The 21,744-nt window shown below is 40.9% G+C and overlaps 1 protein-coding gene across 1 annotated transcript; it reads right to left on the bottom strand.

The window, feature by feature from the left end:
• Positions 1 to 233: 233 nt before the first annotated feature.
• On the bottom strand, positions 234 to 18,343 carry RNF175 (ring finger protein 175). Its single transcript, XM_009478149.2, is given in 9 exon segments — positions 234 to 352; positions 1,043 to 1,164; positions 2,011 to 2,144; positions 2,808 to 2,928; positions 4,587 to 4,694; positions 5,582 to 5,732; positions 13,131 to 13,279; positions 15,099 to 15,133; positions 18,278 to 18,343. Coding segments are annotated over 9 exon segments (1,005 nt in total).
• Between the last annotated feature and the right edge of the window lie 3,401 nt (positions 18,344 to 21,744).

Below are 21,744 nucleotides of genomic sequence, written 5' to 3' on the forward strand. Positions count from 1 at the left end.
GGCAGCAATTTCTTTTAATGCTTACTTTGAGAACATAAAAAATGCTTTAATAGCATGCTATACACTCTTGCTGTAAAGTAAAAAGAGGCTCTATCCTACAAAAGGGTGTATATCATACCAGAGTTCAACCAACTGCTATTTTCTCTAGTCTTTTAAAATTAAGTACAGAATATGCATATTATTGTAGACAGGTAAATATCCAACAGTTTAAATTCTCACTAATAATCTGAGTCCTATTCTAGACCCAGTGAGTAATTAATGCCTTGGATGATTCCTATAACAACCGGTTGCCAAACCACCAGATAGCAGAGGCAGTCCAAAAGTTGTCCATACAATATGTGTGCGTTCCCAGCTAATCTGTTGTTAAGGGAACTGGAGAGAAAATGCAACAATAGGTAAATCTTGGTGTTTTTCTTAGCCAGAATCAAAGAAAAAGTATTGGGTTAAAATTTTGAAATGCCTTGTTTTCAACTCTTCTAATTTACTTCCTTTTTTTATAGGGGTAAGGTTAAAATTAAATATCCTCCCCACATATGGTTAAAATAGGCTTCAGAAAAGAAAGCCAAACTTTGCTTTCACTCAAGCAGGTTTCTACAGATGTAGCAGCAGATCTTTGACTATTATTTCATTTGCTAAAGGAAAAATGTTGTTTACTAACTACTAAGAGAAGGGGGAAAACCCAGCACTTGTTCTGAAAGTGGATTATATCAATTTTGTGATTTCATTAAAGAGCAAAATCCACTGCATGCTCTTTCTAAAACTGTGATTTACATTCTTTAAAATGTTCCTCTCATTATAAAAATGATTTCCTGATGTCTTAAATTCAAGAAGGAAAATATATATGCACTTTTCTTTTCCTAACTTGCTTGGGGTCTTAGATAAGATAAAGCCAAACAGAACTATCATCTTCCCTAAATATATTCCTTAATAATAATTGGTTTTGTATTTATTTAAATGTGGCCATCTCATCCTTCCACTGCAGATCAAAACAAGAATTAGTAAGTAATCAGTCTGCGGTTTAGAAAATCCAAATCAAAAGCACACTTGTTAGGGAGAGGGTATGGGTTACTTAACATCCTCTTCAAATCAGCTTTCTCCGGGCAGTATGGGCAAGTCTGGTTCTTGCCAACAGTGCACCAACCACGGATGCAGGATTCATGAAACCTGGTATCAGGTGTATTGTTAAAGAATCTTTCAAATATAAACAAGACCCAGTGCATACATCTGCAAACCTAGTCAAACCATCAACAGATAATTTTAATGACTGATTATGGATACTGGCTCATTTTATAACTGAGCAGTTTCAAATGACTTAAAATATTTAGAATATTTAGAATGATTTTAAAGTTGAATCCAACATCGTGAACATCCGGACTGGTATTCGTATTTTCCAGCTCGCAAGAAGCCATGATACTTTTATGAACTGCAGAAGGGGGTGATCAGTAAGATTGTTCCAGCATGTATGCTAATACCTATCATTTTAGTTTCTGGAATGCAAAATGCTGAATCGTTTCGTACCCCTGAGTATGAGACACTGGGTCTTCTGTCAGGCTGTAGGATATGTATGTGCCATCGTTTGAGAAGGGTTCCACATCTGCCTTAAAACTACCCAGCAAACACAGCCTCAGACACAGCCGGAGGAAATCGTCTGTAGTACATGGGAGCCTGAATTAGCAGACCTGACCAATGGGTCAGCATGCCTGGTCTAACATAATGCCAGGCACCTCCACACAGGCTGTGCACAAAGTACCTGGAAGGTGGATTTAGGCCTGAAACTGTAGGGTTATGGCCACTCTTGCATCAGTTTGTCTGTCAAAAAGTTGCATGCCTTCAACTTGTGTCACACAAGTGAAATATATTTCATGTTCCTACTTTTACTTTTGTGCTACATTGTTTCTGAAAGTGGTTTTTGTTCCTTTTTTCCTTGGTATTTATTGCTGTTGTTATTATTTTTTAATGCAGCATAGAAAAGGAGAAAACAACAGTTCCATAATTACATGGAAAGGATACACATGATTACAGGACAGCTGGTAGGTATTTTCAATGATCCCTTCTTCATTTATATCCACAAAAATTTTCTGCCCACAGACTGCGCAGATGTCATTGGATAAATTTCTTGTTGGTATGCCACTGATGTTGTAAAACTGTCAAGATCAAGTTTACAGGAAAAAAAGAAGCCAAAGAACAACAAAATATTTGCTTAGAGACAAGGATGCATAAACACATTTTAAGTGCCATCAAAGACAAGGACAGTATGAAAATGGCTACGGTTGTCTTAGTTTACTAGTGCCAGGATGCACAGTTACCAAGAAATAATTAAAATCTTATTGCTGATGGAAGAACTTTAGCAACCATCTGCTTGATTTTAAGTAACTGGGACATAAGAGAATTGTGCTGAGATAATCACCTTATTTGGAAAGGGGACATAAGAGCTATAAAAAGGAAAGGGCAAGAAGAGTCTTTCACGGACTTTGGGGAAGTAAGAAGCTTGTCTTCCTACAGCAATTAGGAAAATTATGTAGTCTCTTGTACATAGGGACCTGCCTGTTGGAAACCCCAAATCAGGCCCTGGCATATGTCATTGGCTACTACTTCTTTAAGACTATTCTTCTAATCATAACATTGTCAAGACATTTCAACAGTTTGTCTGTGGCACAAGAACAGCTCTCCTCAAGGAAAAGCGAGGTTAGTTTACTGCAAGAGTATCCAATAGACCTTATTCTCATGAACCCAGGGGTGCAAAAGATTCAAGAGCTCACTTCCTGTCCTTGCAAGTGGTATTCAGGATGATGATCCCCAGCACTTACACTAATGGTGGAAGCCATGTAGTTGGAACAAATCTCTGCAAAGTCTCTTCCCATCACTCCATGGTACAGTCCCTAAAAAAGCAGCATCACAGCAAAATCCATGGATTCATCAGACTTGATTCTGTCATAAAACCACAAAAGAGTACTTGGGTGAGTCTGTTCTTGACCCAAACACCAGAATAAAATATCAACAAGATTTTTACTCCAGTTAGCTCCTGCTTCCTTCAAGCTGCAGGTTTAGTTTCATTTTCTTTTGCAGCAGCAGACACCCTCATACTTGAAGTATCAATCTGCTTGATGGCAAGCAATGTTGAAAGTAGGCTATGAACTGCTTTCGGAGCCACAGATACTCAGCTCTGTTATAGGAAGACCATGCTGACACATTTTCTTATAGAAAGGGACTTTGCTTAGAGTCTTGTTATACAGAACAATTAGATATATTTTGTTGTTTTGCAGAAGCAACAAGATCAGCCAAATCTCAACAAGGTGTGAGATGCAAGTCAAAGAAATGTTAAGTTTCTGTAACTGAAAGAGCCCCCTGCCCTCCTGAATACAAATTCCTCAGAATAAAATCTTTGCTAAATTGCAGCAAGTGGTATTTAACCCCCTACCCCCCAAAACCCCCAACCCAATAGAGTCTTCAAAAATGTTAACATCTCTTGTTATCTCTCTGAGATTGTATGTGTTACAGGTCTTGGGAGACTGAAGGCTGGCTACCAAACGCTCATAAAACTGGAGCTTCTCAACATTAAAAAGGACTTGTCATTTCTGCTACAACAAGGCACAAAGTAACAACCTTTAAAACAGAGCTAACAAATTTGGTAGTTACGCTGGTGGGGAATTTAGCTGGTTAATTTAGCTGGTTAAATAAAATACCTCAACAGAATAAAGCTTAACAGTATTGGTAACACAAGACTGCTAAGTTTCTGCCAAGAATTTTCATCAGAGCTATGTACTTTTGGGTTAATCAGCTATACAATGTATGGACAATAAATCTGACACTTAAAGGAACAGCTGATTTATGTATATGCAGTATCTCCAATACCTCCAAGAAGTGTTGGGCTTACAGCAGATGCATTATGTAGTTGATCTACATGCTTTTGAGGAATCCTTGGAATTTCTGGTCAGATGGCGCTTCAGAGTCCAGCACAGTAGCTCTGACTGGTCTCCTAGTCAGACAGAAATCCTGGACAAACATAAAGAAAATTCAAATTCTACCCAGGCAAAAATTGTAGCTGGATTAAGAGGCTAGGTTGAGAATCATCTGGGCATACAGTATTGTCTTTGGCAATAGTCAAAATAAAAAGAGGAGGGCCCCCTAGCAACATTATAGCCTGGTAGAGTGGGAAATCACAATTATCAGAAAAAATTAGAATGTGTTTTTGATATGAATGTGCTTATCTATTTTTATCCTTTACGTCAAGACTTTTTATGTCTCATCTCCTTCAGGTACATAAATGAAGGACCAAGGATTAACTCAGCAGTTAAATTAGGGGAATAAATGAGTGAACACAGTGGCTGTATGAAGTTTAAGGTTTTTCCCCTCTTCACACCACAAACAGAAGTTGTAAAATGACTAAATATCAAACTTCAGACCAATCATGCAACAATAGAAATCAAGAAGTAAGAGAACCTACAGCTACACAACGTAAAAAGGGTTTAATATGTTAAGGTGGGTGAAAAGACCAGCCTGGAGCAATGTCACTGCAAACAAAGTAAAAACTATCAAATAGGAAATCGTAACAGTTGCCAATACCAATTTTACCTGAAGATACCTACCTAAATAATAAATTAAATACAAACATGGTAAACATTATGGCTAGATAACCCACAATTCCAATTGCATAACTCAGTTTAAAGATCAGGATGAACCATTTGTAGACCAACCTATGGATAAGAGAAAAGAAAGACTGATCAAGACCTTGCGTATTTTGCAGAGTGGCACAACATGCCACATATGTAGCTTCTATGAAGTATTCATATAAATTCAACAGAAGTTTTACGCTTCTATATTTCTCCCTTACTTAAAGGTGAATAAAAATGTATAATACTGGAAAAAATACAGGAAAAAACCTACCCAAAACCTTTTTGGTTTGCTTCAGTCTTCACAAGAAATGGTAATTGTGAACAGATTGCTAACATAATTAAAACTAACAGTTGGGAATTGTGAAGGAGGGAGACATAGGCCAGAACAGGGCAAGAACAGGTAAAAAACAACAGAGGTAAGTTAGACATAGTCAAGTCAGTATACCACCAACGAAATTTAGCTAAAATACTTAAAAGTTAGCAGCAGAAGCAATCTCTGAACCACTAATAATTGTCTTTGTGGGCCCAGGGTGGAGAGGCAGAGTCTCAGAAGACTGGAGAAGGAAGAATACAGACTTTGCTGGTCTGGGAGGCAGAGGGGGCTCTAAGGAATAAATTCAGACTATTTGGTAGATACAACAAATTGAGCTCTTCATGCCCAATAACACCTGGGATGACTGCTGGTGGTAAGAGTCTGCAGAATGAAAAACCAAGATGGAACTCATGGAATGAATTTAATTTTAACTCATTTCATTCTTTTTCATTTGCATGTCATGTTTGATAAACACTGGTTTAGAGGAACTTATTCATACTGCAGTTGGAAGATTCCTTCAAATTCAGCTACTAATGGCCCTTTTTCTAATCTGTGAAGATTTGTTCCAGGGAAGTCCTTATTTGCTCTTCTCCTTCTACAGGTTTCCTTTAAGAAACAATACCAAAAAAACCAAAACCAATAAAAAAGGACATACTGTGGCGTTCTTCCCGAGAGAGGCTTGTGGGTTGCTCTGAAAGTGATGTAACTGGTAATAACTGAGAATATTCCCCACGTGGACAGACATCTCCACCAGTAAATTCTGATGGTGAAATAAAGAGGAACAACCCACATCTGCAGCAGTGTGACTATCTGTTGGCAAAATTGAGACAGTCATTTCAAAGTAATGACATCCTATGATTCCATTTTTGCATGGTTAGGTTTGATTAACAGATTGCCAAACTGTAAAACTCATACCAAAAAAAAAAAGTGACTTGTACAGCATCTGACACAGGAGGGCCTTTGACCCTAGAATAGCAATATTAGTCTGCCTTGCACCCTGTAAATAATTAGTAATCCCAGTGTAGTAAATGATTATAACACTGAGATACAACTCATCAGACCCCCACATCCTATCCTCAAAAAACTAAACTGCTATTGATAGAATTACTGCTACCAAAAAAAAATTGAAGTTTGTTTTCTAACTCAAATTATATATGGGGACTGCAGGGCTAAAGCTTTGGGAACAAGTTTTCTGAAATCGGTGGAGGCAGTTTGGTCTTTAAGCCTTAGAGCTGCCCTTAGAAACTTTCAGAAAGGCATATTTGGCTGTGTTAATTTGGGATGGCGCTCAGTTACATAACCACACTACTGAAGGTTTTTCTTAAAAAGTCTTTCTACAGCACAACAAAATGCTGTGGCTTAAACTTTTAAACCTTTTTTCTAAATGTATATCAAACTTAATATGTATATTTGCTTGAACTGCCCACAGTGATGAAATTTTCTATTTCTTTTCCAATAAGCAAATATTTGAAACCTACTGAAGGGTCAAAAGCCCTGTAATGTCAGTTCTCTCCATGATCACATTAATAAATTGTGGATTTGGGATTGTGGAAGGCTGATGATGACAAAGATAAAGCAAGACTGACTTTAATATGTGTTTGTAGAGTTATCTCCTGCATCTTTACAGAAAGGTTACTAAAAATAAAACAAACAAATCTGAGGGGAGATGGGTTTCAAATTCATGTTTGGTTTGGGGTGGGGGGATTTTTTAAAAGCAAACAAAAAGCGCAATCCATTTAGAGTAAAAAGGTATTTCTATGGAAAATGAATCTCCTTTCTTAACCCAAAAAGTAGAATTCTGAAGGAATGTGTGTAACTGCCTGTGAAACCTAACACAGTTTTGTCACAGATTTCAACTGAAGCAGGACTGGATTCTTCTTCTTCTTCTCTTAAGAAAAAGGAGAAACTCTTTAAAAAAATCCCCCAAAACCCCAGAAAGCATGCAACTATTGAGCAAACTGGTATTTCACAATATAAGTTTAAATAAATTAACAGATAGAAACACCTGTAAAAGATAATGACACAGGGTCATTAGATCGCATCGCTGTTACGCATTTCTCCACCCTGCAGCTCGGGCTTTACGGGACCACAGTCTGCTGTTTGTGACCATAAAAGTGACGGAGCTCCTTCCGTGCCATGCAGCCCTGCAGGCATGCCATACGTGAGTGGTCCCTACAAATCTCTGATGCCAGAGCCTGAGGTCTCCTGGCCTTCCCTGGAGGCCACCAAAGGCTCCCTGTCGCCTGCCTGCCTTGCTACTGTCCAACGTGATCCCTCTCCAATGTGCTTACTTACTGTGGGTTGCTTTTTTTTTCGGTAGACTGAAAGTAGAGTCTGAATTTAAGTGGCAAAGCTGAAACTGAACAGGCACACATCTTCAGTAAAGTAGCTACTTTCTAAGACAAATTTATAACAGAACTTTGTTATCATATTCGCTGCAAAATGAAATGCTAATTAATTAAAAAATGGTATCACAACCTTCTCTCGGGTGACACTGTTATCAGATCAATTGGTATATAGTGTTCACAGTAATATGTTTCAAATTTCCTTATTGATTTTTATGTCTTCCAGATTGTTAATTTTAACACTATTAGCTTCTAGATGAAATGCACGAGTATTTTGTCATGTAAATGAGGACAAAGATAGGAATCAAGTCATACAGTTGAAAACTCCAGTATTGATTTATTATTAATACTGGAAGGTCACCATCTGGACAATTCCATAAAATAATACATCTGCATTGCTGCTAAATGGGAGCTTTAACATCTGGATCATATTATTCCAAGTTTTCCTCATCCACCCATCATAGCAAGAGGAATTTCCTGACAAATCAGATTGCTGCCCAAAGGTAAAATGTTTTTCTCATTACCATACTTTAAATGAGCTCAAAAAGACCTATAACTGAAGTCAGCATCAGCGTCATAGACAACTTTCCCATCTTCTAATTATGCAGATTAAACAGGTCAAACAATCACCAACTGAAAAATGTCCATCTGCCCTCTGCTTCCCTTACAACACTCCCCGACTCTGCGTGAGTAAGAATGCCTATCACCAGCAAATTCAACAGAAGAGCATTATTCCACTATCCTTTCCATCTTATAGCATATGGTGAAAACTGCATACATAAAGAAAATAACTGTAATAATTAGATTTATTGTGACAGACTGACCTTACCAGAACTTGTTAACTTGGCAATGCAAGCTAACTGGCTCTCTAAAAATCTACTTTCTTTTGATGTAGAGATATTCAAATACTCAAAAACATATGCATGGAAGAAATAATAAATCAGCTGTTTGGGTTTTTTTTAAGGTTTAAATTAATATGCTTATACTTGATAGTACATTGGAAACTGGCAAGGATTTCTATATTAAGTAAATCAACCAACCTTATTTTCAAGATCTGCCTCATTACTTAGGTATAGAAATCAATGCTGTCATAACTATGCTGCTTCATTTTTCAACTATATTCCCAAGTAAGTTCTCATTACATGACTACCACATGATACAAAATATATAATCAGTAAAACAGAGAATGACCTACAGGACCAGGAGTAAGGCTTTTGTGTTTGAGATTGTTCTGAGACCATGACAAATCTGCCTTTCTATCTCAGATATTTTAAGATTTCTATTATGCTAGGGGAGAATGACTTTGTCCACATATATCATATTTATTCAATTTTCATCAATGGACAGCTTCCAATGCCAGACAAATTGCATTACAAGAATCAGCTGAGTACATGATAGTCAGAATTTCTTTGGGAAAATACAGAGTCAGAACACTAATAAGCCTTTTCCTTCCTTCCCCATTTGATATGCTAGATTCCTGCCTTTATGGTGAGAAAAATGGATAGGATAGGCTAGGACAGGATACACATGGCTTTTCAAGGACAGTAATTCTCTGACTAGCATTCTTCGTTGCAACCCCACATCCCAGAGCACATAATACAGTTGTGAGCACATGATTGCCTGCACCTCACTGAGTTAGAGGAGTGCAAAATTTGTGAGTGAAATGGATAAATGAGAGCATTATCTCAATACAGACGCAAACCTATTGAAAATCAGGTTTTTACAATGTGAATTAGCAGAACACAGACTCTGTATTTATTTTTTAAAATCTCAAATGACAATAACAAAATTCTCAAAAGTAACAGAGAAATGATCACTTTATCTAATCTGCTTCCTCATTTTATGGAAGCTAACCCCAAACTGTCAGCTACCATCTAGAAGAAAATACATAATTGTCAGAGTAGCCTACGTTTTATTTCAGGCCAAGACTTACTAGAAAAACCTCTTCCCCCCCCTCTCCTTTGTGCTAGGATCACACCCATGTTACTTTATATGTAGCCATCTGGTAAAGGGCAATCTCTTCCCTCTTGCCAAAATTACCCACAGCTGAGCCTTGGTTGCTTTGCTGCAACTTTTTTGCTCTTGCCTCTTTGAAATAGGAGCCTTCCCCAGCATGCCTCTCTCTCTCTCTCTTTTTTTTTTTTTTTTTTTCCCCCCCCCTCCTTCCAGGGGACATTTTACATTCTTGATAAGCCTGGGTAAGGTTCTTTTGGAAGGTACAGACTGTTGCTGTTTCTCTTGCATCTAGTAAGTAGTTGCTGCTTTTTATTTTTTGTTCTTTTTGAGCAAGCTAATGAATGCCCTTTCCATTTAGGGCTGATTTTATGCTCCCTTTGACCTTCATTTCCTTTTTCTTTCAAAAGGAAACCAAACTTTTCTTTTCTACATGTTCGCAAAGCACTTTGAAGGGGAGGGTGGGAGTCAATCACTGCAATCCTTTGTTTTATTTCTACTAACAGGACTGTGTAATTCTCTCTGAGCTCTTACTATGTCTGGGAACAGCATGAGCATCCAGAGCAGAGATGTATACATGCAAACACCCGCCAGACAGAAAGGTTTGTCAGCTGATGCTGCTTTCCAAGCCATGATATGCAATGGAGGGCTGGCTACTTGTTTTGTTGATCTCTTGGGACAGAGAATAGAAAAGAAAGCAGGTTTTGATCGGAGAAGAGGAGCCTTAGGTTTACCCCTCCCATTGAAAGTAATGTGTTCTACCTCTTTGTCTGATTTCCCTTCTCTTTTACTCCTAAACATGCAAGCATGTGGTTACAAGCAGAGGAAAGTGTTTGGTTTGTTCTCTTCAGTATTCGACACTGTTGTGCATAACCTGTATATGAACTATACAGGCATAAGCCAAGCAGTCAAAAGCTGGATGACAAGTAAGAGAAATGCACAAGCAAGCAAAAGTAGAGGGCTGTTTTCTCTTTAGTGAGCATGTGGTTGTTTTTCAAATTTTGACTTATTTAAATGTTTCCTACCAAATCAAAAAAAATGATATGCACATGAACACAAGTATAATAACTGCCACCTGGAAGAACCGTAATGCAGAAGTCTAGACCTGCCTGTACTTAGGGGAGCAGTAGATTTTTGTTGTTGTTTATTTTTATGCCAAATGGACAATTTCCTTTATGCATTAACTAAGTTGTTTAAATCCTAAATGTGACCACCTTTACCGTTTCTGCTCCTGAATCAGAAGGTTTCCTTACCTGATGCAACAATGTATACTAGTTATTTTTCATCTATCTTGTGTAAGGATCTTGTGAATCATTCAACTTTGTATCTTGATGTTTGCCCTATTTGTTATTCTTCAAAGTACAGTGGATCAGATTTTGGCAATTACTATACAGGTAGAAATTTGTAACTTTAACATTGCTGTATGGCATGCTTTTAAAGGAAGCAAGCTAATGCAATGAGATCAACAGTGTGTTCGAAAACCATATAAAAGTATCTGGATATGAAACATGAGGGCGTTTACAACTTGATACACAAACTTGTAAGTTGTTTTGGTGACAAACACTCTCAAGTTACCTAACATGTAATAAATGCAATAAACCATCTACTGGCAGAGACCCAACATGAGTAGTGTTTGCTATTATAAAGTAACTTCATACTTAGATAGATGGTAGGTGTGAGAATATGTTACTCTCCCAACTAAACAGAGCGTGAAGCAGAAACGCCAAAACTCAGTGCAAAGTGAACTTCAGCTTCTGGTGCTACTATTTTTACTGGAAGAGTCTCTGCTTCAGTTCCCCTTTTACTGGAGAAGGAGGTCTTGCTGCTGCCACACAGATATGCACTGAAATTTGAGGCCCCAACATGGTTCTGGTGCAGATGTTTTATTTATTTTAAAATGCACTGCAAAAACACAAAAACCATCACAAAGTCTTATTGAAGTGTTGTGGTGGCTGTAGTGGTACTGGAGCCTCCCTAAATTAGACTACGTGCATTTAAAAACATATTTTTTCCATATTGGCTATGTCACTTTGTAGGTGTGACTGGCTCCTGTAAACTAACAGTTGGGAATGAAGCTTCAATTGCTGAAGACTAAGTTACATAGAATCATGGAATGCTTTGGGTTGGAAGGCACCTTTAGAGATCATCTAGCCCAACCCCCCTGCAGTGAGCAGGGACAGCTTTAACTGGATCAGGTTGCTCAAAGCCCCGTCCAACCTGACAGCTACACAAGTAATAGGACTGTAACAAGTGTAGGCTATTGGCATTTTTGACAGAGGTTAAGTCTACATAGTACACATTAACTAGCTTTAAGTACTGCTAAGGCGGATAGTGCCAAAGCAACACAGACTGCATGCTTCTTAGACTCCCACAGGCTTTCCCAGGCAGACAGGGACTCCCAGCTGCTCATCATTGTATGCATACTTAGAGTTCACGTGTGTTTCAGCACTGATTCGATACCAGTCTCATGCAAAATATTTTCAGTGGAAAACGAAGACATGGACAGTCTGAGTGACTTCAGTCACTTCAGTGTTGTGTTCTTTAAATGTTTGTTGAAATCAGTAAGGCAAAAATTGATAGGAAAGAAATACTTGAAAAGCTCTGAACTAAGATGCTAACATGAACATAAAAGGATTGGATCATACAGCAGACCTGGTCTAGAAGAGAAGTTAAAGAGAACATAATGCTAAATTAGTATTGTATATGATTATACTATACTTGCTCAGGTATTGTGTGCACTTAGGGTTAGGATTGTGTGTTTCTAAAGGTAGAGAGTTAGTGACATGAAGCTAAAAGCCTCAATGAGCTGCACTACCTTAGACAATTCATCTGTATATGTGTTGCCATGAAGAACATTTCATCACTGTTCCTAACTCTGTAAAGTATAGCTGAAGAGCCTGTTTCACAATCTCTGTATTGCAATTTCATGCCACTGTGAGACTCCACTAACAGTAAAGCTGTCATAGATCAGGCTGGTTTTATATCCTGTACTAAACCAGTTTCTGCAAATTGTATCAAGGTCTCATTCTTTAGTGTTTAACAGACCTGTCAAATCAGGGGGTATAATGCTTCAGAGTCTGAGGAGCAATTGCCAAGAGATAAAGTATTGGTCATGACGATTATTGATGTCACTGCTATTAAGAAGTTCAGTTACCAAAAACTCAATTTCAATCTACAGATGGCTTAGGGCACTCATCAGCTGATGAAGATGGAAAAGCCAACAAGTTGCTTGTGTGCTTAAAATTCTGCCTGTCTGAAATATCTGTGTAATCCCCATTTTTTGTTTAGCATTTACTTAAAACTCACATTGCTTTTTAAGGACTGACCCTTTCTGAGATGCTTAACTTTTTTTAAACTATTGAATAGGGAGGTCAGGGGTGGAAATTGTGTCACTCTAATTTTCTCAGGTTTGCAGAGAAGTCTGTGGTAGAGGAAAGGAAGTGAGCTGAAGCACCATAAGCCCCAGTTTTAGCACCTTAACCACAAGACAAGCTTTCTCTCTAATTAGGCATGCGCATGAATAACCTGATGAATAGGAGCCTTGGGTGCTCTCAGTAAACCCTCTGTAGCATTACTTCAGCTAGATAAGTGTAGTGACTTTGTTCTCCTACCTAGTTCCTTATTAGACAGTTGTCTGAAAACTCAAAGCCTTTTCCTTAAAAGCTTTAATCTACTGAAGACTGACCACAGCATCAGTATGCATACACAGAAAATAAAATACAAGTTGTTTTTCCTTTCTACATAAAAGCTATTCTCCGCCTGACCGAAAGCCATAGCTTTCCACAGAAGCTCAGCTGTCTTGCTAGATGTAAACCCTTAAGAGTATGTCATGACTCCCAACTGTTACCTAAGAAAGATGATGTCTTAAGCACTAAAGCTCAAAAAATTGCTGTCCTTCTGACAAGCTAGTCATATTGTATGATTGACAGCGTCTTTCCTTCCACTGAACAAGCACAATCTGGGCAACAACCAAGGTTGCAATGAGAACAGGATCCATCTCCACACGTATTGATTCACAGCCATGGTGCTGCACATGCACCTTCTGATGTTGCAACCTGAAAAGAAAACATGTGTGCTATTTAAAAGAAGAAAAAAAAAAAGACTCTAGGTTGATTTGTTATACCTAGAGGTGACAGTCAGCTTATGTATGAGAGATACTTTATAAGGAAACAGGTTAGTGTTGTTATGTATGAAGATATAAGGTAACAAACTAGATGTAAATATGTGGTCTTTGTAACTCGAACTATTATCCTGAAAAAGGAAATGTAAAGTAATGGGCAGAGAGTTGTCTTTTTTTCTTTTCTTTTTCTAGTAACTCAGTCCTGAACATAAATATAGCCACAAATACATAATGCCTATGAATTTTAAGCAGACATTTCATAATCGCAGATCTGAGCCCCAGATAATCTTCTAGCCCAAGGTAAATGCAAACTCAGAAGAGGGCTTAAAACCCTATTTCAGCTCCCTTCCCTATAAAGTGAGAATTGTGAGCTGGTATTTATCTTCCTTCTGGAGTTAATGAAAGTTTCCTTGAGCCCCTAAGAAAGGAGGGGATTGTCTTGGAGCTATAAATCAGCCTCCTTCATAACTAAAGCTGAGTGAGCTTCTGTGTTAGATCGGAGCCTCGTACCCCTGTAGTAAGAATCTTGATCTTCATCTGAGCTTGACTCAAATTAACCCGGATGTTAGTTTTCCTCTGACCTGGAGCTTTCTGGGCCTACATTTCAGGACTCAACAGCACCTCCTGGCTTCTAGGTCTGTGTATGCACTGAGTGCACCTCAACTGCACCCTGAAATGAAGCTAGAGACAGGCGTGCACTGACTCCCATCCCCTTCCATGCTCTGGTCCCTGTCGGGAGAAACACCGTGCGTACGGGCTGGAAGGGAGCTGCAGCGTGTTCTGGTTGATGCCTGCCCTGGATGATTCGTGGATCAAGACCTTGTGTCATGGCGGCTGATGGGGAGCAGCTACTCTGTTCAGACACAGCCAGTGTTAAACCAGTTGGGATCCAGATTTGAGCAAGGAACTATGCAAAAGCCCTAAGCCATTCTTTGCTGCTATTAATTGCTATCCCATGTTAGCCGAACTTTGAATCCAATTAAAACTTTTGACTTTACAGAAATCTGGATATAGGTTTAAAACATGTGGTTCTTTCCCATCCCTTCTTCAGAAGCAAAAGTGCAACAGTAGCCACACTTTTTTCCATTTAAAAAGAAATGGCTACATGATGGATGTTGTGCTCAGATGTCACAGCACCGAAGCGGGTACCGATACCGGTGTCAAACATCTTTCTTCCCAGCTTTATGCAAGTACTGCAGAGCACTACATCTTCCTTGCCGACAGCGTGTTTGCGTTAAGTATCTCGAAGCAGCTCGTCGGTGCGATGCACTCGGTGTCCCTCAGGCCGCAATCAAGGGTGCCCCCTTACGGGCAGCCCACCGGCACCGGGCGCGCTGGCCAGGCGAGCCTATAGCCGGAGATAGCATAATTAATGTGCATCCTAAGGAAAGGGAAGGTGGCAACAAGGAGATAACAAGTTTTTCCTCACCACCCCCCCTCAAACAGGCGTTAAAGGACCATTTCTTTATATTAGACTTGCAAGGACAGGAAGTGTTGTATTTATTGTACCTAAAGGAAAACACTGTACTACAACAGTAATCTCTGTAATGATCGCTGTAAAGCTGTTCCCTATTTTGTTTTGCTGAGGAACTGATTAAACTGTCAGAATAAAAAGTTCCAGTAAAACTTTTCAAGAAAAGAAAATTCTTTACTAACTACACTTCTGTGAACAAAATGTTAAGGGTTTCTGGTATCGCTGTAAATGTACAATTCATTCAACAAAACATTTGCAAGCAATATGTAAATTAACTTACTTCCATTGTTCCTCTGTTGATAATAAATCATTTTCCTGAAACACATTCAAAACAAGTATTATAACTTCACGGTGAATGACAGCCAGATGGGTTTTCTTCTCTTAACCCTTGCTATCCCTTTCGTCCTCTGAGCTGCTGGACATGTTAGCAAGTTCCCCCTGCCCCTCTTGCCTGCAAGCTGCTTAGAAACCTGCAGCTATGCTGAGGATGGTGGTCACACAATTTCAATGGCTGTGATGTATGATGGGTGCAGCTAATGAATTCCCTCAGGGTGACTGACCAGCGGGGACGATGGCGTACTCTAGAGACCTGCAGTTATAGCATAACTTCAGCCAAAAGGGACCTTGGCAGTTATCTGGACCAACCTCCAGTGCAAAACAAAGTGAAGGATGTCAGGTAGCTCAAGGCTGAGTCCAGCTGAGTTATTAATATCTCCATGGACGGATATTTCACGGGGCCTCCTGTGACAGTGAATTCTCTTTTTCTTCTTCAATACATGGGGACAAAATCACTGCAACAAAATTAGCAAGCTGAGGTTTAAACGAAATGTCTCCCAGGCTTAATCAAAAAGGTCTAGGTCTGATCTTTCAGCTACTCTAATTAGGCAGCTGTACAGGCACGCCATACAGCCTGTGGTATAGCTCACACAAAAAAAGGCTGAAAAGGGAAATTTGAGAATATTCAATGAAGTCTAAAGGTAATGCCTCTGGTTCCAAACTGGGTTATATCAGAAAAGGTCATTATCAGAGATGGTGTTTAGTTCTTGTTTTTCTTTCAAAATCTTCTAATTCTGTAAATAAGTATTTAAATTTTCTATAAAAATTCTAAAACTCAAGGGGATAAATTTTTCCAGTTTTTATGAATGTTTGCTGTTTTTCAGTTGAAATATCCGTGTTTGGTGATGGTGGTTGTTGTTGTTAATATAACTTGAAGTGTCAAGGTGCCACTTTGTGCTGATTTTTCCCAGGTATATCTTAGCCCTATGGGTGATGTGTCCTTGCATTTTGCTCTCAGTACTGAGGGATATGCTACAGTTTTATCATCTGCCTTAAGTAACTGTGTGGCACTTTGTACTTGCCTAACGGAAAAACAGAAATGCAAGTCACCATTCACGTGGAGAAAGATGTACACTTTTAGAAGAATTTAAGTACCAAAAGGTACAGCTGCACCTAGCAGAAACTTCAAACCCATCTAGATGCCCAGCTACCAGTATCTGCTTCCTCAGCTCCTCTTGCTGTTTCTGTCAGGAAAAGTATGAGGCAAGTGGCTCCTGATCTCTCATCTTCGGTGGTCATGAGGATCGAATTGAGGGAATAAGGGGGGGGGAAAGTCTTCATTATACTTTTGCGGAGTCAAGTAAAGTTGTTGACAGTCTAGTCTTAGTCAGCAAATACCGTAAAGCAGAGACTTGCTTTTGTAGTTCATATATATGCTAATGTACCTTTACAAAAGTACTGGACTACACATCTGCAAACCCTAATCTCATTAGAGAGCTGAATTAAACTGCAACAATTACATTATATAGCTCAAAGTAGAGATGCGTTTCAATTCACACTGCATTATTTATTTGTTTACCAGCTAGCAAGTAACAGAGAACTTGCAGATTCTGAAAATGCATTCATATCTTGCTAATCAAACCTGATTTCTGTTGTTACTATACAATAAAACTGGAAATACACTTGGGATAGTTTAGATCCCTGTTTCCTCAGCATTGTACGCTGTAACATTTTGACTCTGTAGCAAGCTAGGGAATAGTTCAGAGGAAGGCTATTGGGCCTTAAAAATAAAATCAGTTTTATTTCAAAAAGAACAGACCATTTGCTAGTATTAATCATATTCTATAAGCATACTTCTTCCCAACTTCTTCAAGAACTTGTACAAAATACTGGTTATTATTTCCCTCCCCTCCCAAACGCATACTGATAATGACACTTTTAAGTATCAGCCTATCTGTGCCAGAATTTGGACATGGCAGTGGTTAAAAAATGGAAACAAAATTACAGTCCATACAGTGTTTTTAACTTCATTTTGGATGCTGCACAGCCAAATTAATCCTTGCATCTCCAGACTTCCCTTTCTAAACTCTGATTGCTCTTCTCCTCCCCTATGGCAGTGGCTTGGTGATGAGGTCTGCCCTGTACTAAGGGGCTATGCTGCATGAGGCAAAGACCAGAGCAGCTGGTGAAGGCTTGTTGCAAGAAAGCAGCTAGGAAGGGCTTTGTCTGTAGGGTGAAGGGCTGGACAGGAAGGAGTAAGGGAAGTACCATGAGGTGCTGCTATCTGGGTGCTGCAGTTCACGGCGCAGGGGTTGGGAGAATGAAGAACAAAAGCGGTGTATACGAGGAGGCACGCTGGAGTCTGTTCATGGTGGCCATGGAGAAATACAATGAGTAGAGGCAAATACTACATGGCAGCATGGTGCTGTGTGTGCAGCAGTGGGCACCAGGCACAGACTAACCCTGGCCGTGAAGGCGGGGTACACAACGTAGAGCAAAGCATCGGGGGCCGCTGTGTGGCATGGGAGCAAGGGGGAGAGTATTGTGGGTGCTGTCAATGGGGAGAGGACAGCAAAGCCCTGTTTTAGTATGTAGACAGACTAAGGTATCCAAAAGTTTTATTTGAGGCCCAGGAAAAGGACAATGAAAGGTTTTGGACCCAGCTAGGGACCATAACATCAGTGTGTAATGGATGATCGGTGAATGTACAGCCACGGGAATGACCTTTCCCTTGACAGTGTCCCCTCATTAGTGGCAAGCTATGACCTGGCCAAAAAAGTATTTGCTATAAATGCTAAACTCCCGTCCAAACACAGCGTCCATCAGCAGCAAACAGGGATAAAGACTAGATGCCATTTGTCCAGTCAGGGCCTGTCTTCTGGCTGCTGGGTAAAAAGTACTTGCTAATGAGGTGTAAACTAATGTTATCCACCTAAAACTGGGAAAAACAGGACAAGAAAATAATACTGGCTTAAAAGAATGGGAAGAATGGCTTTTATATGGGTAGAAGAACTATTTTCTTGTCACAGTCCAGGTAAATCCCTGTTTATTTACACTGGGGTGAAATAAAAACTTCAGAGCAGACAAGCAAATGCCCTGATGTGTGTTTTAACGTCCTCAGTTGGATGAGTGAGAGTTTTGGGGGATTTTTAATCTTGAAAAAAGTAATTTCTCCAAATACACCTGCAATTGCTCATTATCATTGATCTCATCTTTATTGCGGTGTGGTACTAACTTTCCAGCGTTCATTGTGTCTTGTTTTAAACTAGATTGCAAGGTTGTTGGGGGAAGGCCCATGTATTCTTATGTATGCTTTAGCCACTAAGCACCCAAAATTGTGCCTGGGCTCTTCGGTACTACTACAGTCCTAATGAAGAGTAATTATGATTAATGCATAGAGTTGTACAGCGAGCTACCGTCTCACCTTGTGCCAGCTGTTGTAAAATCCTGCAAAAGCTATATGAGGGCAGGGAAAGGGTGAAAGTTTCTTGATGGCTCCATTTTTGAAGTGGGAAGGAAAAAGGCGTAGAGGTGAATGAGAGCCCGGCAGCCTGCCTCCCCAGGAGTGGGCAGAGGGGTGCCGGGCCCAGAGGTGAGCGATGCCAAGCCAGTCAGGTGGAAAGCACAAATGGCCCTATATTTTGGGGCAGCGGCGCTGGGTTTAGGTTGAGGTGCGGGTTTGTCTCTGCCCCTTTCCACAGAGGCCTGGGGAACGCCTGGGCATCCCCCAAGGCCCCTGCTCCCTCGCAGCCTGAGGAGCGATGGGGCTGAAAATGCGGCTCCTCATCACATGGCCACCAGCACCTCTTGCACACGCACCTGCACACGCTGCCCCGGGACACACACAGCCCCGCACAGGCACACCGCTGCAGCCAGGTGCCCCTCACCGCAGCCCACCACACACCTCCCGCCGCCGCCAGCCCCTCTCCAGCCGCCCTCCTCCTCATCCCTCCGGCCCCGCTGCTGCGACTGCGGGACCCGCGGCGCGGCCATGGCGGCAGCTGTGCCCCGGCCAAGGGCGGGAAGGGAGGTGCCGCCACTGGGCGCCCGCCCGGGGCCCACGGCCCCTCAGCGGCGGCGCTGGCTGGCGGCCATTTGGCGGTGGGGCGGCGGGGGGCGCGCAAAGCCCCAAGATGCTGGCGCTGGGGCTGGGGGGTGGCGGGGCTGGCTTGGCTTTGCCCGCCCGTCCCCGCTCCCCCAGCCCGAGTGACGGAAGCGTTACACAAAATGTCTGGGGTTGTTCTCGCTCTGAGGTTTCCTGGCATCGCTGTCAGCGGCCTGGGGCTGAGCTGTAGTGCTGCTGCAGGCCGGCCTCGGGAGCGCCAGGGCAGAACCTGGCTCTGTCCGCCCAGCTGGGCATGCGTGGGCCAGGCTGCTGCCGTGGGCCATTGGCCTCTCCCGCCTCCGCCACCTGCTTTAAACATGAGAGAAGACATACGTGTCTTTATCAAATATTCTCCCTGTTGGGTTTGCTTTGTGCACCTGACGAGCGTCTGTGGCGAAGTGTCTTCTTTTGAGTTCCCTCGAGCAGGCCGCTCAAAGCCTCCCAGGGCAGCAGCTGATCAAACTTTATTATTGTTTGTTGGTGCCAGATCATTACTTGATCTGATACATGAGACACCAAAATGGCAGTGGTATGTGGTCTCCTGGCCCTTTCTAAGTCTGATGTTGAGGATCCTGAAGAGATGGCCAGCCATGCAAGTCCCAGACGGCCGCAGAGTGCTTCATATCCAAGTGGCGAGGTTGCTGAGGGCTTGTACGTGGTCCCTCACTTTTTGTGTAGTGCAGGAGGAGGTTTTTAGTTCGGGGGGAGAAATACCAGTAGTTAGTCTACACGTGCCCGCATGTAGCAGGTATCAGTCCCGCTGCGAAGGGCAGACGCTCATCGTGTGACATCCCCTGCAGTCACGCAAGGGCGGCCCGGCTCTGCACCAGTACGGAGCAGCCTGGGGCTCGGGTTTGCGACCGAGCACTGCTCAGGCATGGCAGCTTCACAAATCGCTCCCTGCTCGCTGGCAGACTCGCCAGATGGAGTCTCCTGCCAGCAAGACCCGTGCAGCCTTTGCCACAAAATTCTCCCTACGTGGCAGGGCTGTGTGCAGCCCCTAGTACGTGCATGAATAAATGCCACAGTAATAGAATTAATTATTACCAGCCACTGGTGGGAAGGAAGGGCCTTGTCTGGGAAAGATAGTGGGATAGTGGTGTATTTCCCTATGCGTACGTACATTTTTTTTATTTACAAAAATAATACGCTGGGTTGCATGTCATAATTTTATGCAGTTCTGTTGTATAGTTTCCATACTGCCCATTTAACCCAGAATATGCTACAAAACTTTCACAATAAGCTTAAATACCTAAAAATTGTTCTGTTGTAAAAGTAGTAGCTTTATATTTCCAAGTGTTCTTTAAAATGCAATAGCAGGATGTCTTTTTGTGAAAATTGGAGGGCTAAAGTGCATTTACCTCTGACAAAGCAGAAATATTCAAGGGAAAATTTGTATATACTTTTAGCGTACTTTTTCCCTTTCTTTTTTCTGTGTTTTAATAAATAGAGCTAAGCAGTCGAAATGAGACTAGGCAATAGAGGAACGTTTCTGCATAAAAATAGTGCCCATGTTGAATATGCACATACTGTACCTTCATAACACTTATCAAACAAGGGTCTCAGAGCACTTGGCAGAAATCTAGTCAAAGCCAAGGAGCTGTGTAAGATAGTGTAAACTGAATCATAGCCATTTAAAGGACATGTGCAATTAACATCTGGGGCCCTGTTTTTCCATCGCAATCTCCTGACGACCAGGCAGCCCTGTCAGTTGTTAGCTTTACCCCACCATTCAACAGAATGCAACAAACACTTTAAATTTTATTCTTTCAGCTTCCCCCTAAAGACTGCTTTACTGGATTCGTCTATGTTTTCATAAACTTGATATACTTAAAAGGTTTGCTTTGGCCTTAGAAGGAAACAACTCTTTCTGGCTGACTAGGCTGGATTCTGGGACTCCGGGGAAGCAAAAAATAATGTATTTTTTTTTCTTCTTGGAACTTTTGTGGGGATGTCAGAACTGCTGAAGTTCCAGAGCAGGTCTGTCAGATAATTTTGGCAAATTCTCAATGTGATAACTACAATACAATACTGTACTGGAAAGGAAAACCCATTAGGAAAATAATAGTGAGTAGTATACTTTTTTTATATCTCATGATGCACGCAATTTACCAAGAAAGTAAAATAACATAAAAATATTCATTGGATACATTTATGATCAAAGACTAAAGCAACAGAGATAAAGCAAGATGGACATCAGCTGGTTTCACTATAAGCTTAAATCACTGAAAATTGTTCCCCTATACAGGCAAAAGAATTTGGTTTTCTAACTACCCTGTAAAATGCAAAAATGGGACCTCTTCTTGCAAAAGTTGAAAAGCTATTGCTTTTAATTGTCATTTGCACTGGTTAAAATTAAAAGTGCAAATTTCTATGCACTGAAACATGCATGCGCACACTGTGGTCTGTGCATTGTCTATTTTATGTCCAGCCTCTGGATATTGTCAGATAAAAGAACATTTTTATTTTGTCAAGGAGGTGCTCTTAAAAAGCAGCAAAGCACACCAGACAAAGGAGAAATAGTAAGTTAATCTGCCGTAAAGCA

Source organism: Pelecanus crispus, chromosome 4 (assembly GCF_030463565.1).
Source record: "Pelecanus crispus isolate bPelCri1 chromosome 4, bPelCri1.pri, whole genome shotgun sequence".
Taxonomy (NCBI): Eukaryota; Metazoa; Chordata; class Aves; order Pelecaniformes; family Pelecanidae; genus Pelecanus; species Pelecanus crispus.